This window comes from Adiantum capillus-veneris, chromosome 16 (genome assembly GCF_014529385.1).
Source record: "Adiantum capillus-veneris isolate H3 chromosome 16, ASM1452938v2, whole genome shotgun sequence".
In the NCBI taxonomy this organism is placed as follows: domain Eukaryota; kingdom Viridiplantae; phylum Streptophyta; class Polypodiopsida; order Polypodiales; family Pteridaceae; genus Adiantum; species Adiantum capillus-veneris.
In genome coordinates, this window is record NC_140946.1 from 10,570,261 (window position 1) to 10,587,074 (window position 16,814).

At 44.1% G+C, this 16,814-nt stretch overlaps 1 protein-coding gene across 1 annotated transcript in view; it reads left to right on the forward strand.

Annotated features, from left to right (window-relative positions):
* Nucleotides 1-398: 398 nt before the first annotated feature.
* The window catches only part of LOC147438556 (SNARE-like superfamily protein), a 94,757-nt gene continuing 78,341 nt past the window's right edge, over nucleotides 399-16,814 (forward strand). The window contains exon 1 of the mRNA XM_086484643.1: nucleotides 399-592. Within this exon, the coding sequence (XP_086340769.1) occupies nucleotides 452-592 (141 nt within the window). The 5' untranslated portion in view covers nucleotides 399-451. The remainder of the gene's footprint in view (nucleotides 593-16,814) is intronic.

Consider the following 16,814-nt stretch of genomic DNA (forward strand, 5'->3'; position numbering starts at 1 on the left):
TCAGGGACCGCCATCTCCACAATTTGAGGATGGGCTTTTCTCTCACTACAAAAATGTTGACATCTATAATAGATTCTCACTTTTCACACATTTGTTTGGAAATCGTGCTGACATACACTTATTTAATGTAAAACCCATCGTGATTCATGATACAAGCTAGCCGGTCTTCAATCCGTGTAATGAATATCTTTTAAGCTCTATCTTAGTAATGGGCATTTTCTCTCTCAAACATCCAATTAAAATATTGTATATTTTCTGAAAATAACCTTTCATTTTTCACTAACAAAAAGGGAACACATCACTATGGCCTTATTAGCCCTTTGGCAGGCCAAAAAAATCGACAGCATAGTGACAAAAAAAAAATATTTTTGAATATGTGTGCACTGTACATGTATGACATTTTTGTGAGGCTCAATTGGACGATAAGCTTGTGCCATTGTTGATCCGAAGAATGACGATCAGATTTGTTCTGTTAGTGAACAAGCAGGGCCAGACTCGCCTTGCCCAGTACTACGAGTACCTCACTCTTGACGAGCGCCGCGCTCTCGAGGGCGAGATCGTCCGCAAATGCCTCTCTCGATCGGACTCTCAGGTATTTTCTGACAACAGAGAGAGAGAGAGACGTATGGTTATTTTAACCTTTCACTGTTTAGTAAGTCACCTCCCATACAAAGTACGTTAGAACGTATTTGAATGGGTTGGCTTTCCGGTGGAGGGGCAGAGGCGCATAGTGCTTGTGAAGGGACCAAAATAGAAACAAATAACTATGGGAATAACTTCACTGTTTGCACATGTCTACAATATGAGGTGATATGGCATGGGGGAGCACCTTCTCTAGAGGTCACGACTCACCCATCCCAGTACTATTTTTGCACATACACGCTTAAGTGTGAGGTTTCCACAAATTGGTCTAGCCACCTTGACCCCAAAACTTTAAAGGTGCGAAGGACCTCCAATGTAATCAATTTATGCACGACTTATAGCTAGTGCAACAAAAGGTGTAGTAGCATAGGAGGACATGGAGAGAGGGAAAGAGGAGAGAGAAAAACGGTCAAGAGAGAAGATGGAGAGGAGACAACGGACAAGTCTTACGGGGCAATCTCTACACACAAGAGAGAGATACGCTCTGCACAAACTGAGCTAAAATACCCCCCCCCCGCTCGGCCGGCCGGCCGCCGCCCTGAGCAACCATATAGGGGTTTCTCATAGGTTGCACCCCGACCTCTCCAGAAACCCCTACAACCTAGAAAATAGGAATATGAAGAGTCATAGTGCCTAAGATAGGGTGCTCACTGAAAGTTGCCTAACTCTAGAACTCCCATGAGTCATGACTCCCAGACACTAGTAGGCTGGGAACAACCACAAAGAAGCCCTAACTCACTTGATCCATATGGAAAACCGAGGAGATGGCCTCCAAATCTCTGACCTCCTCTCAAATCTTGGGTGCACAACAAGACTACGGATCTGGCCTTCCAGAGTGAAGAAGGAATCTAATAAGTCAACCACTATATCAAGCACACCAACTCTTTAGAGAGAATTGCAGTGTTCGCCAGACTCAAGGAGCGTGTGTTGGCCATACATGCTAGAGCTCCATCACCCTTGCATCGTACTGTGTCGGCATGTCATTGACAACTATTGGTCATATGAAGAAAGGTAGGAGATTATTTGCGTCACCTCCGGGAATAGGTCGATTCAACCTGCTCCATTGTCCGACTTTCAATGTCAGAAGCCAATAAACATATGTAGTGTGACTGAGTATCACCAAAAATTAAAATGTACCACCTTTGAGTTGTTTGCCACACCATCCTCAAAAGACTGGCTAGGTCCTCTAGGCTCTGTCAAGGAAGTAGGAGTGACCGTTTGAGCTTGGTACTGAGAAGAAATTAGACAAGAGTGCTATCCTTGCGCAAGTCCTTGTGTCTGTTGAACATGAGGGTAGGGGAATTAAGTGTATAAAATCCACGACATATGTAACATAAGTTGTCTGATCGAACTCACAATTTCAGTCCGACTTGCTTGGACAATTCCTCCAAGTATGTTCCTGTTCACCATACTTGTGACATATCACCTCCTTGAATTCCACCAGGTTGAGAAGGATCGCCTTTATGTGTCTTGCTTTCGCTTTACTTCCTAAATGACTTTCCAGTCAAGGGCTCTGTAACAGACTTGGACACTCCAAGTCGAGAATCTATCGCGACACCACAAATATTCACTTCAAAACAGTTCACAGTTCACAATTGATTTGACACTCGCTCGGCGGAGTTCCATGCCTAGAGATATTGGCCCCAAAGACTGGCGCCCCTTTTGGTATTTCTTTTTGTATTAATCTGCAACTCAAAGTACAAGTAAGTCGGCGGGATTCACTCTCAGACTCTGCGTCCAGATGCTCTGAGAAATGAGAGCCCAGAGACCATTATAAAGGTTTACAAGGGATGCTAAAAGCAGAGCCCAAAAGCTGAAATCAAAAGCTTGTGTAAAAAGCTTTTAAAAATAAAGCATGCTCAATAATTTCTCTCACAAGGCCTCTTGAGGTAAAACAAAGCAAAAAGTCTCTCTCTCTCTCTCTCTCTCTCTCTCTCTCTCTCTCTCTCTCTCTCTCATCTCTTGCGTAGAAAATAAAGCAAAAGAGTTCTCTATTTCTCTCTTTCAATTTGTGTGGACCAGATAAAGCAAAAGCTGCCCTGAAATCTGCCGCTTGCTTTTTTCCCTGCTTTCGTAAAAGGCGGACGTCCGTACAGCCTGCCACGTGTCAGCCCGTGAATCACGCCGCAAAACGCGGAGCTACCACGTCAACTTTTTAGCCTGTCTGCATCAAGGTTGGATCAAAACGTACGTACTGATCCGTTCCGTACCGTACGGACATTATGTACGGATCCGTATTGTACGGAACAATCCGTACGCCGTTTTTTTTAAATAAAAATAAAATAAAAAATAAAAAATATAATGATTTAAAATAAAAATCCAAATCTCTTGCAATAGTTACATAGTATATGGTTGTCTTGTAAAAACGTGTCTTTGAATGTCTCTATAAGTTGTTGGCTTCTCTCTTGTTTTTTATTGGAAATGTCCTAAAAAATTTAGTACTTAGCGGTTTTTTTACAAGAGTACGTATTTTTACGTACGTAAATTTTTTTCCTGTACGGAACAACGTATAGTACGTACATATACGCCACGTACAGTACGTTTGGTACCACCTTGGTCTGCATTTTCCCTGGCTTGTCCATGCAGGTGCGTGTGTACACATGGATGTGGTACCAGTTTGTGACATACCCCCCTCTTGAAAGCATTGTAATCTCCCTTGATTACGCCTGCAAAATAGACACAAGCCATAATCTGCCTTAGCAGATACTGATTGTCAGTACTGACGCACTAGGTAGTAGGAACACACATCTAGCACATGTACCAATCGACAGCCACATCACATGACATCACAAGACATCACTTGACATCACATGACAAATCACATTCACCATTCATTCGGATCTCAGACCATGATTTATCGGCAATGCAATTAGCAATCGCATCTCGATCCACTCAAGACCTCATGGATGCCCGATTGACTAATCCCTATTGCAACCATGTCTATCGAGATCATTCAGACCGAAATGCTGCAGTCATTTCGTCTTTCAGTTCCTGCACTCAAACAAGTCAAGAACAAATCAGTTTTATATTTTCTGGAATTCCATTTCATAAAGTCATCCAGTAGAATACTGTCAGCTCTCAGTATCCGTGAAGCTCAAAGAGACATTAGTGACTAGTATTCAAAAATCGAGGCATTTGTTGACAAAGGAGCGGAGTAACTCCCCTCTTTTGCAAACCCACTGCATTAGATCTGCGGCCAAGCTGAATTCGGGGTTCCATTTGGAGTAGACTACGCTAAACCAAAAGCTTCAAGGTAAAGGTTCACAATCTGAGGTGTATCTGCTAGGTCCTCCTCCTCCATCCACTCCGCATCCAATGCAGGATAGTTCTTGAATTTAACCAAGAACCACCTTCTCACTTTACCCCTATTCTTTCTGTCCTTATGTGCCAAAATCTGTTCAGGAACAAGGATCTCTTTGTTTTCTTCCACTTCGGGTTGCTCATCAGGCTCCCCATCTTCGGGCACATCACCTTTAAAAGGTTTCAAGACACTCACATGAAATGCATTGGGAATCCTCCAAGTGTCAGACAGTTTCAATCGGAAGGAGACATCATTTATCTTTTCAGAGATCTGGAAAGGTCCGTAGTATCGCATACTAAGCTTTGGAAAAAGCCTCTCCTTTCCCTTCTTCTTTCTCAGGCGTGCCTTCTCAAAACGATGAGCACCCAATCATCCTCCTTCAATTTCAAATCACGCCGATGGCGATCTGCTGCCTTTTTCTGTCTTTCTTGAGATTTCTTCAAAGCCTCGCGGACCTTGGCAAAAGCCGTGTCCAAGTCGTGCGTGTACTCATCGGCTTCAAAAATCTTATCTTTCGTGCTTAGGAAGGGTGGAACCTTTGCAGCACCTTCAATAATCTCAAATGGCGCCTTCCCCGTCGAAGAGTGTATCGTGTTATTGTAGGCAAATTCCACCAAAGGTAGATACTTTTCTCATTGAGTCTTCTGATCCGAGATATAAGACTTCAATAAATCTAAAACCACTGAATTGACAATCTCAGATTGCCCGTCAGTCTTACGAGTGGAAAGATGAGAACTGCAACCGCGCGCCAATGTTCTCCCAAATTGCCTTCCAAAACAAACTCGTGAATCCGGGTCCCTGTCGGAGACAATCGTCTCGGGCATGCAATGTAATCTAAATATCTGGGCCACAAACAGTCTCGCTAAGTGATCCGGCTTGATTGTTTTCTTCACTGGAATGAAATGAGTCTGCTTGCTAAATCTGTCAATAACAATCCAGATACCATCGTGACCACTCTGTGTTCTCGGGAGATCAAAAATGAAATCCGTTGAAAGACTTTCCCAGGGGCGGGTGGGTATGGGCAAAGGCTATAACAATCCCTGTGCTTTATGCCTGTCAAACTTGACCTTCTGGCATACCAAGCAACCGCGCACAAACTTGTCCACATCCTTCTTCAATCTCGGCCAAAAGAAGTATCTCTCTACCCCTTTCAAGGTGGTAGCAATGCCGCGGTGACCCGAAATAGGTGGACAATGGCATTCGGTCATAACCTTTTCCCTCAACGGCTGTGTAACGTACAACATGGTTTTCCTCATCAAGTAGCCATCCCGAATGGAATATCCCGCTACTGTCGCCTCATCCCGTATCCGTGTGAAAATGTTTGTAAAATTTGTATCTATGGCATACTGATCGACCATATCCTCGAAGGTCCTATGATGTATCACGGAAATAGCCAGAACCAACGGCTTGCGAGACAAAGCATCTGCCACCAAATTCTTCTGTCTCTGCATATGGACAATCTAGAAGTGAAACTATGACAAGATGTTCGCCCAGCGCATCTGCTTTTTCGATAGGTGCTTCTGTGACAAGAAGTAGCGTAGACTCTGATGGTCTGTGAAGACAATAAAATCCGCTCCGAGTAGGTAATGCCGCCACTGAGTAAGAGCATGGATAACCGCCAAAAGCTCTTTCTCAAAAATCTGTGTTGTCAATTCCGGCCTTGAGAACAATCGGGTCGCGTAGGCAATGACATCACCTTCTTGCATTAGACTACGACCACAAGCATCACAATATACTTCAAATGACTTCTGCAAGTCCGGCAAAGTCAAAACTGGTTCCATAGTCTATTTCTCTATCAAAGTCTGAAAGGCAGTCATCTCTGTGGATCCCCATGAGAAAGGGACTCCTTTTTGCGTCAATATATGCAAAGGGGAAGCAACCTCTGCAAACTTTCTAATGAACCGCCTGTAATACGAACACAATCCCAAGAAGCTTCTAACTTCATGGACATTCTGCAAATCGGGCCAATCACGGATAGTCTCTATCTTGGCCGGATCCATCTGCACTCTTGTTGCTGACACAATGTGTTCCAAAAAGTGTATCTTTGGTAGGAAAAATTCACTTTTCTTTGTATTAATCACTAACTTGTGATCTCGTAATGCCTGAAAGACCTGAAGCAGATGTTCTCTATGTCCTACCTCATCCTTGGAGAAAACAATGATGTCAAAGAAAGTGCCAACAAAGAGTCTGTACTCTCGAAAAATCCTGTCCATCATCCGGTTAAATGTCGCAGGAGCATCGGTTAGGCCAAAAGGCATCATCAAAAACTCAAATAACCCAAAAGTCGTCCGAAAGGCCATCAATCCTGCTAAAGCATGAGGATCCCTGAAGTCGGTCAAGTATATCATCGATTCTAGGAATCGGAAATCTATTCTTGATGGTGATTTTGTTGAGAGCCCTATAATCGATGCACATTCTCCAAGATCCGTCTTTCTTCAAAACCAACAACACAGGAGAGCAATACGGTGAAGCACTAGGCAAGACAAGACTCTTTTCCAAGAGGTCTTTCACTTGGTTCATAATCTCTTCTTTCTGGGGTCGGCTCACAATGTAAGGTGGACGGTTCGGTGGTGCGCTTCCAGGTATCAGATCAATGGTATGATCTTCAGGACGAACGGGTGGTAACTCGCCTGGCAGGCCCTCTGAGAAGCAATCGGCATGAGCGTGGAGAAAATCTTGGCGTTCTTTATCAAGTTCATACATATTTGTCCTATCCTCATCACTCAACTCTTTCAAAAAGATCGAGTAAACAAAGAGACTGTATTTCATTAATTTTGAAATGGCCGAAGCCGATACAATAGGGACAGACTCGCCTTTAAGTTTCACATCGAGTACAATGGCTCTGCCCTTCTCTATAGTCAAAGTTGCTTTTCTTGCCCGATAGTCGACCACGGCATTGTTCTTGTGGTACCAGGGAATTCCCAAGAGGACATCACAACCTTCCAAAGGCATTATGTAAAAGTCCTCATGCCCCAAATACCCCTCACAATGCAACCGAAGTTTGCCAATGACGGGTGTAATGGCTATGTCGTTGTCGGGTGCGGCTAGAACTGCCTCCGCAAGTGGTCCCATCCGATCGGGAGTGATCTCGAGCTGCGCCGCCAATTCCGGTGAAATGAAGTTGGCCTTGGCTCCTTCATCAAAGAAGATAAGGGCTTCTTGGTCTTTCACTTTGCCCCAAGCTCGGCAAAGTTCTGTACTCTCGTTCATTGTGCTGGGATCGGTACCCATGCAATCTAGAACCAGTCCTGTTTTCATCTTGCCTTTTCTTCCATGTTCCTCAGCTGCTCTCGAACTCTAAGGCCTTTCGTCGTCCTTGTCATTTTGTTCTTTCTATGCCTTTTTAGGCACTTCGCAGAGATATGTCCAGTTTCCCCGCATCCAAAGCACTTCCCTTCCCTGATGTAGCGAGCTCTCTCCTGAGGAGTGAGCTTGGGTCGTGCATCCTTTTTTTCTGGGTTGCTCTTTCTCTTTCTACTTTCATTTGTCGAAGTCTGTTCGGCTCTTTGTGTCATGATCTCATCGGTGGGGTAGGTCAAACTGCCAGAGTGAATGACAAAACCCCGTTTCGCATGACTCATCAACTCCTGAATGGAAGCTGACTTTTGTTCCAAGCAGTGATCTCGGATCTTTGTAGGTAGACCCAAGGTAAACCGCTCAATCTTTTCCTTGAACGAGATCTTCTTAAATGAAGAGGCAGGTAGAAAAGAGCTCGAGAATCTCTCGCAATAAGCGTCCACTGTATCGTTCTTGGTTATCCGAAGATGGTTCCAAGCAGTTCGTATATCACGTTCATACTCTCGAGTGAGCCGGGAAGAAATAAAAAGCCTCTTGAATTTCAGCCATGTAACTGGCGCATTCTTGCTTAGTAGAAGCGTGGACCACCAAGTTCAAGCATTCCCCTTAAAGTAAGAGGCAGCTCTCCGAATCTTAGAGTGCTCTGAGTAGCGCCCTCCCGCGAAAGCGATGTCAAACTGCTGTACAAAAGAGACAGCCTTCGAAGCATCTCTATAACCAGAAAAAGTGTCAAATTTAATTGACTGTCCACCTTCCTTAAACTCTCGGACTTTCTTGCTTTTGTCTTCCAGAAAGTCATACTGGTTGGCTTTATAAAAATTCTTCTTCTTTGCATAAAAGATGGTATCATCAGAGTCCGAACTATCTGAAGACGAGTCCTCTGTAGAACTGTCACCACGGGGCGAGATTTAGACTTCTTTGTCTTTTTCTTGCCCTTTCCGAAGCTTTGCTTTTTGCTTCACTTTTTGCCTTTTCTGTCTTCTTCGCTCGAGTTAGTTGAGCTAGAAGAACTGTAAGAAGAAGAAGAAGAAGAAGAACTGGGTACTCCTTGAAATTAAACACGCTTCTTCTGCTTTCTTGCCTTTTCAAAAGTAGACTGACGACCCAAATAACCCGGGAAGTCAGCGCCTTTCTTCTGCTTTTTGTCGTGCTTTTTAGCTTTGTTCTGCGCGTCAAAAAGCTGAGCAATTCGTGCATCAACCACCTCTTCTAATTCTTGCTCTGTGTCCATCCTCGACGTAGGAGGTTTCTTGAGAGCCGGCTTGAGGGGTGGCTCTGTGGTCTGCCGCTACTGCGTATGCACCTCATTGAAAGAAGTCTGGCTCATATATTTTGCAAATTTTTGGTCCTTCGCAACATTAAGCATCATCTTTGTTGCGTCGCCGATCAATCGTCGACGCTCTATCTGTTTGAGCTCCGCTTGAGTAGGCCGAGGCGGGCCGTACTCCTCGTGTGAATCTTCGTTGTGATCCCTTCCCGCATCTCCGGATGCAGAGGGATGGAATTGGAGCTAATCTCTATAGATAGCTGATTCCAGTGTAAGAATTTAAAGCTACTGGTAGGTCGCCAGTTCAATTAGTGAAGCTGGGATAGAGATCTGAGATTGGACTGGAATAGTTAACTGAACTGAAATAGTATTTGAAATGAAGACATACTAGACAACTGGAAAAGTATTTGCAGTTTCAGATTCATTGTTCAAGGAAAATCAGTACAAGGTGTGATGGGTTGAAGCTCAATTGATTACAGCAGTAATGATTACAAGGTGAAGCTACAGGCGAAAAGATTGTAACTCGGAAATACTTGGAAGCTAAAGCCAAAAGATAAGCTCTAAGTCAAGAGAACTAAGAAGCAAGAAGCCCGATTACAATGTAATGGGTCCTATTTATAGCCTTCCAGGAGTTACTGTAGTAATTGCCGCGGTAATTACTGATGTGTGACTAATCCACTGTTCGGCTTCCCAGGAGACATTTCTCGCTTGTTGAAACTATCTTCGCCTTCTACATCCTTCCTTCCTTTCTTGAATTTTGGTATAACTCCAAAATTTCTGGAAAAAATCCACCGCCTGATTCTGAATTGGTGTTGAGGAACCCATCTAGGTTTCTGGTTGTGGCCTAAACCCTAAACCCTAAACCCATTTGTCTGTTTACTGAGTTGGCCGATGTTCCTCATGATAGTACTCCTTTGGAGTCACTAGCTCTTCAGGTATTGTTAGCTTTATACCATACTTCATGCTTGTTGAGTGCTTGACACTAGAGTTACCGGGGAACGGTGTTTTGGGGCCTTGGAACGCTGGAACGGCGTTCCGACCGGCCAAAAGTCTTTGGAACGCCCCGGAACGAACAGACATTTTGGCAGGCATGTTGTGATCGGAACGGGCAGGGTGGAATGGCCGGAACGTTACCAACGGCTAAAAACGGGCAGTTTTTGAAGTTTAAAAAAATGGTTGTTTGGGGCAGCCAACGTCCATTTACAGCCAGCAAGAGCTTATATAATTCCTCCTCTTCCCCCATTCTTCACAAATGCATCAAGGTCAAGGTTGAAGGCCCTCTCTCCCTTGCTCTCAACTCTCAAGCCATAGGGGCTCAAGGCTCAGGCTCTCAACCTCTCTCTCTCTCTTGGGCTAACCCTCAAGGCTCAAGGCTCAAGCTCTTTGTCACAAGACGGGCACCACGTGCCAATAGAAAAGAACAGACTGAACAGACTTTTAGCACTTCCATAAAAACAAAACTGAGAGAGAGAGAGACGACATGCGACACAAAGTGGTGGAATTCCACCCGAGAGTATTGGCCCCAAACCTTGGCGCCCCTTTCGGTATTTCTTTATATTGCATCAATAGAGTACAAGCCGGTACTCCAGACTCTACACCTTCTCCATGAAGCATGCTAGAGAATGAGCCCTAACCTCATATTTAAAGGCCCTAGGCCCCAAAAGCAGTTTTACATGAAAAGCCTTCAAACTCAAAAGCTTTTGGTCCCAAAAGCAATGCCAAAAGCTGCCAGCGTAATTTACGGAAATCCGTACAGCTGCTTGCTTCATTAGCCAGGCTAAACACGGAAAACCGTACAGCCTGTGTAACTAAGTCAGACTTTGTAAATAATTAATTTATTTACGAGAACAGAATCATCTAATTAGTTGTGTGTACACCAGAATAGACCTAGCAGTTCTAAGGCCTCAGGTGAGCCTAAATGCGGGCCACAACACCTCAGAGGGACCTTAGCAGAAATTACCCTGAAGCCCTAGTGATTGGGAAATCGGGTCTTCAGAAAGGGGTAAGCAGTAGCCTCAGATTTTAGGCTCAGGAAAAATACGCGCGTCAGTACAAGCACATGAATGAGATGGGGTCCTTAGAACAGTGACCCTAAGGCTAATAAAGCTAATAAACCCTTAGGGTAAGTTTCGTTAAATTAAATTTAACGGTCCGTGCCCGGGCAGGCGGCCGGACAAGTGTGAACAGGTAAAGGCGGTGCAGTGCCAGTGCGGCATTACGCCGGCAGACCTTTGGTGTTCTCATAAAAGAATCATTGGTAGCATTTGTTAGTTAGTTGCACATTTTGATTCCATCGCGAAGAAGACCTTTGTTTCGGCGTAGGGGTGTGCACAGGTAAGAATTTCAGGTTATGTGCAGAAAATTACAGCAAGCATGTGCGTGTGCATTTTGCTTGTTTCTCTTTTGTGTTCGATGCATGAATGAATGAGCATGAAGGCAACACATAACGGAAGATGGACTCTCCTCTGTGAGAGCTTCCGATGAGATGTTTTGGAAGATAGACTCTCTTTTCGAGAGCTTCCAACCAGTTTCGCAGAAGAGGGGAAATCCCCTAAGCAGAAAGAGAGTGGAAACACTTTCTCAGTCAGTAGTCAGAACAGAACAGAAGAAAGAATAGAGGACGGGCATATGCCCCGTTCCTGTGCTTGTAAAGATTCTTCCTTAGTAATAAAGATATTCTCTTTATGGGGGGGGACCAGCCCATCTTCTGGTCCCCGATGGAGTGTCAAGTTTTCTCTCTCCCTCTAATTCTCTTGAGTATTTGAAGTGCAATTAAACGTCAGTTTACGCTTCTGTATTTTATTTTTGTGACAGTGGTATCAGAGTAAGGTCCTCTCTCTCTTCCTGAAGGGATTGACGACTCTTGGCAGACTGCAGAAATGGGAGGACGCGAGATAGAGTTCTCTCCTTCAACAGCAGGTGGAAGAGTTGCAGAAAGCTCTCTCCCATCCAGAAGTCCAAAAGATTCTCCATACTCTTGAAAAAGGGAAGGAGAAAATGCGGATGGGGTCGGGAGAAATCCCGTAGAACCCAAAGGCCCCACAACCAAGGAAAGATCCTTTGATTGGAACCTCCCGCATGCACGAGAGGCAGAAGAAACCTCCAGAACGTCATGTGCGGTTTAATCCAAAAGTTCAAGAGCAAGATCCCCGTGATTCCGCTCAGTTCTCTTTCATGAAGGATCTGGATGACATAGTTGCTCCGGAAGACATGTTTCTCGACGGTCCGTCGCAGCAAGAAGTGCATTCAAGGGAAAGGACTCCTGTCCACAAGGAGTCTAAGCATAGAAAGAAGGAGCACCATAAGAAGAAACACCATAGGCAGAAAACATTCAAGTCGGGATATAAAGATGTGAAATTCGACACCTACAATGGACCGTGGACGGCGTGATAATGACAAAGCTTTGGCTTTCATCCGCCAATTTGAAGTTGCATTTGCAGAAGGGAATTTCAAGGAAAGATCCAAGCTTCGCCATGTCAGTTTGTACCTGAAAGGCACCGCCAGCAATTGGTGGTTAACCCTTATCCTGGAAGATCGCAAACCCCAAGATTGGACTGCCTTCAAGAAGGAGTTCTACGCACAGTTCCTTCCTCCAGACTATGAGGAAGAGGTAAAGAAAGAATGGGATCGACTTTCACAGCGAGAGAACGAAACTGTTCCACGCTATGTGGATAGGTTTTGGGACGTACTCTTGAAAGTCACTCCTTTCAAGAAGATTGACGATTCGGAGAAGATGCGCAAGTTTGAAGCAGGTTTGCATGAAGCCTTGCAAAAGGCTATGAAGCTTTACCCTCGAGGTAACTTGCAGATACTTATAGAATCAGCCCGCATAGCTGATGGAATACATGACAAGGGTACTCCCAGGAAGATGGAGCAAAGCACTTACCATGCCAAGCAGAAGGCTCTCCATGAGTAGCCTACCTCTTCTACTTCTTCTCAAAAGAAGAAAAGACGCGCCTCCAAAGCAGAAGCAAAGCCAAATCAGCCCAAGAAAGGGAGATATCTCTCTCCTGCTGAGTTGCGAACCTACATTAGTGAAGGAAGATGCTTCAAGTGCGGACAAGTTGGTCATATGAAGGGTGATTGTCCAACCAAACCTCCACAACCACCCTCTTCCAATGCAGTCCCAGATGTACAGGGAAATACAACCAAGGATGGAAAAGAAAGAGCTCTTCTCAAAGCATGGGGTAGTATCAACAACCAGCGGGCTCTTATTTTGTTTGACCCTGGTAGTACAGACAACTTCATCTCTACCAAGCTAGCTGATGACCTGAACTTGCAGCCCAATCGTTTTGGAGTCTCTATTCAAGCGCAATCTGCTTTCAAAGGGCAGAACTCAAACTCTACTCCAATCATAGGGAAGTTGAATCTAAAGGTCGACGACTACAAGGATCAAGAGTCTTTCTTACTAGCTTCACTTGAAGGATGCGATGTTATCTTGGGAATGCCTTGGCACTACAAGATGCATCCCATTCCTGACTATGTTTAGAAAACCTTATCTTTTGCTCATAAAGGAAAGGAGTATCTTGTACTTGCAGATGCAGGTGATTGGCGTATTCCTATCGCCAATCACATTGCCATCAAGAAAGAAATGAAAAAGTGTGTTTCAACGTACTTGATTTTTGCAATAGAGAGAGATGTGTCTGTTTCACAACTTTCTTCCTCTTTAGAGCAAAAAAGACTTAAGTTAATAGAAAGATATAAAGATTGTTTTGCAGATGAACTTCCAAATGAACTCCCACCTTCGCGACCTGAGGATCATACAATTGATTTGATCCCAGGAAGTTCTCCTCCAAATCAGCCCCCTTATCGAGTTAGTCTAATGCAGCAAGAGGAAATTCTCAAGCAGGTTAACGAACTTTTGGAGAAGGGCTTAATAAGGCCTAGTACTTCTCCATATTGTTCACCTGTCTTGCTAGTACAGAAAAAGGATGGCACATTCCGCATGTGCATAGACTATAGATCTCTAAACAAGATCACAATCAAGAATCGATTTCCAATCCCTCGGATTGACGACATTCTTGATAAGTTACAAGGAGCCAGTGTCTTTAGTCGTATAGACTTGAAGAGCGGTTATCATCAAATCCGCATAGCTCCTCAAGATGTGCATAAGACTTCATTTAGAACAACCTTCGGGTTGTATGAATTTCTAGTGATGCCTTTTGGGCTCACTAATGCACCAGCTACATTCAAGAGAATGATGGATAGAATCTTCCACTCATACAGAAGCTTTACAGGCGTTTTCTTTGATGGCGTCTTAATCTTCTCAGAGACGGAAGACGAACACTATAAGCATCTCGCCTTAGTGTTTGAAGAATTACGCAAACACAAATTATTTGTGAATGCTAAGAAGAGTGAGTTCTTTCTAAAAGAAATCCACTATTTGGGCCATATAGTATCTCACAACCAGGTGAGAATGGACCCTGATAAGATTCAAGCAGTTGTAGAATGGCCTACGCCAACTACAGTACATGTTGTACGAAGTTTCCTTGGCCTCTGTTCTTATTATCGACGTTTTATTCGAGCTTTTGCCGCGATAGTAGGTCCCCTCCATGACCTGACAAAGAAGCGGATTCCATTCCATTGGGGGTCTGGACAAAAACAAGCTTTCGAAAAGCTTAAGTATCTACTCAGTCACGGACCTGTTCTCACCGTCCCTGATCTTCGCAAACCTTTCGAGGTATACTGTGATGTATCTGGAGATTGTGTAGGAGCAGTTTTGAACCAAGAGGGTCACGCGATAGCCTATGAAAGTCGGTGCCTTAAAGATGCAGAGTTGCATGCCTCCATATACGAAAAAGAGCCAATGGCAGTAATTCATGCTCTTTCCATTTGGAAACACTATCTATTAGGAGCTGATTTTATTATCAAGACAGATCATCAAAGTCTTCGCTACTTTCTCACACAAAGAAAGTTATCAGAAAAGCAGATGAGATGGGCCAACTTTCTTGCAATGTTTCATTTTCAGATTTTACACACTTCTGGAACAAAGAATGCAGTTGCAGATGCTCTCTCCAGGCGTCCAAAGATCAATGCACTAACAACAATTTATCATGAGGAACTAGAATCTCTCAGCGAGATGTATCCTCAAGATCCAGACTTCGCCACAATTTGGGCAGATCTTCAAGCTGGTCAGCCAAAGCCACACTCTATCGTCAACAAGCAATATGCATAGCTCATCCCTTACGACAAAAGGTGATGGATGAAGCACATAATTCTCCTTATGCCGGGCATCAGGGAATTGCTTCCACCACTAGTGCCCTCGAAAGGTATTTCTTTTGGCCAACACTCCGTGCGGACATTGAAAAACATGTACGTGAGTGTTTAGTCTGCCAAAAGGTAAAATATGACAGACATAAAGTTTATGGCAAGCTTCAGCCGCTCCCTGTGCCTAACACGCCATGGGAAAGTATTGCCATGGATTTTATTACGGATCTTCCTCGATCCAAGAATGGAAATGATGCAATCTGGACTATAGTAGACAGATTCAGTAAGCAAGCCCATTTTCTTCCAGTAAAGAAGACGATCAAAGCTGATCACATGGCTAGAATATTTCTAGCTCAGATTTTTAAACACCATGGATTGCCAAAGACTATTGTGAGCGACAGAGATCCCCGCATGACTAGTCTATTTTGGCAGGCATTGTTCGAAAACTTGGGAACTAAGCTTGATTTTTCATCAGCTTATCATCCTCAAACAGATGGTCAAAGCGAAATCGCTAATGCCACTGTTTTAGATCTCCTCAAGTGCTATGTTTCGGAACGACAATCCGAATGGGAACAGTACTTACCAATAGTTGAGTTTGCGTATAATAATACAATACATTCCTCAACTGGTAAAGTCCCTTTCGAAATTATTTATGGGAAGCCACTCTTACTTCTTATTATGGTGACCAAAGAAAACATCTTCGCCGCAGATGAATTTGTGCGCAATATTGATATTGCCCATCAATAAGTAAAGCAAGCGATTCTTCGTACTCAAGAGCAACAGAAGAGAAAAGCAGACAAGCACAGAAGGAATCTCAATCTTGAAAAAGGACAATATGTCTTGCTTTGGTTTGAGAAGGCTAGATTGAAAAAGCGGGTTGGCAAAGGGAAAGTTGTCAAACTTTCCCATAGATTTTACGGCCCTTTCAAAATTACAGATAAAGTCAATGATGTGACTTTCAGATTGGATTTGCCCTCTAACTGGCGCATCCACAATGCTTTTCATGTCAGTCTCCTCCGACCATATGTTGGACCTCCTCCAGTGGCGCCTGTACAAGCAAATCCTCCAGAAGTCGAAGAGACTGAGGAAATCCTTCAATCTGAACAGATAATACACCACTCGGAGAGACAACTCTAGTCGGGGGAGTCTACATCGAAAGTATTTAGTCAAGTTCAAGAATTACACTCCTTTAGATGCAAAGTGGATGACTGAGTCCGATCTTAAGGACTACCTGGACATCTTGCACAGTTATGTTGACGCTCTACAGTTGAGGTCAACTGTTTAGAACCAAGAGGGATGTAACTAAGTCAGACTTTGTAAATAATTAATTTATTTACGAGAACAGAATCATCTAATTAGTTGTGTGTACACCAGAATAGACCTAGCAGTTCTAAGGCCTCAGGTGAGTCTAAATGCGGGCCACAACACCTCAGAGGGACCTTAGCAGAAATTACCCTGAAGCCCTAGTGATTGGGAAATTGGGTCTTCAGAAAGGGGTAAGTAGTAGCCTTAGATTTTAGGCTCAGGAAAAATACGCGCGTCAGTACAAGCATATGAATGAGATGGGGTCCTTAGAATAGTGACCCTAAGGCTAATAAAGCTAATAAAGCCTTAGGGTAAGTTTCGTTAAATTAAATTTAACGGTTCGTGCCCGGGCAGGCGGCCGGACAAGTGTGAACAGGTAAAGGCGGTGCAGTGCCAGTGCGGCATTGCGCCGGCAGACCTTTGGTGTTCTCATAAAAGAATCATTGGTAGCATTTGTTAGTTAGTTGCACATTTTTAATTAATGAGCTAGAAGTTTTTAAAGTCAAAAGTTGAATGGTTTTTAAGTTTTTAAAGTAAGTGTGCCAAGTGCACACTTACCAATGCAAACTAACTCTCTCTCTCACTCTCACTCTCACCCTCTTTCTCTTCCTAGCGCCCCCTCTCCCTGATGGCTATTTAGGAGCCCCCCCTCCCCCATTTTCAGGGCTGGCAGTGCACCTACCCCCCCTAATGTGAGCGTGCTCTACGTGGTGGAGCCCTCCATTGAAGCTTGAGAGAAGCCCCTTGCGACATATGTGGTAGCCTTGTGCTCCCATTGTCAAGAACAAGGGATCT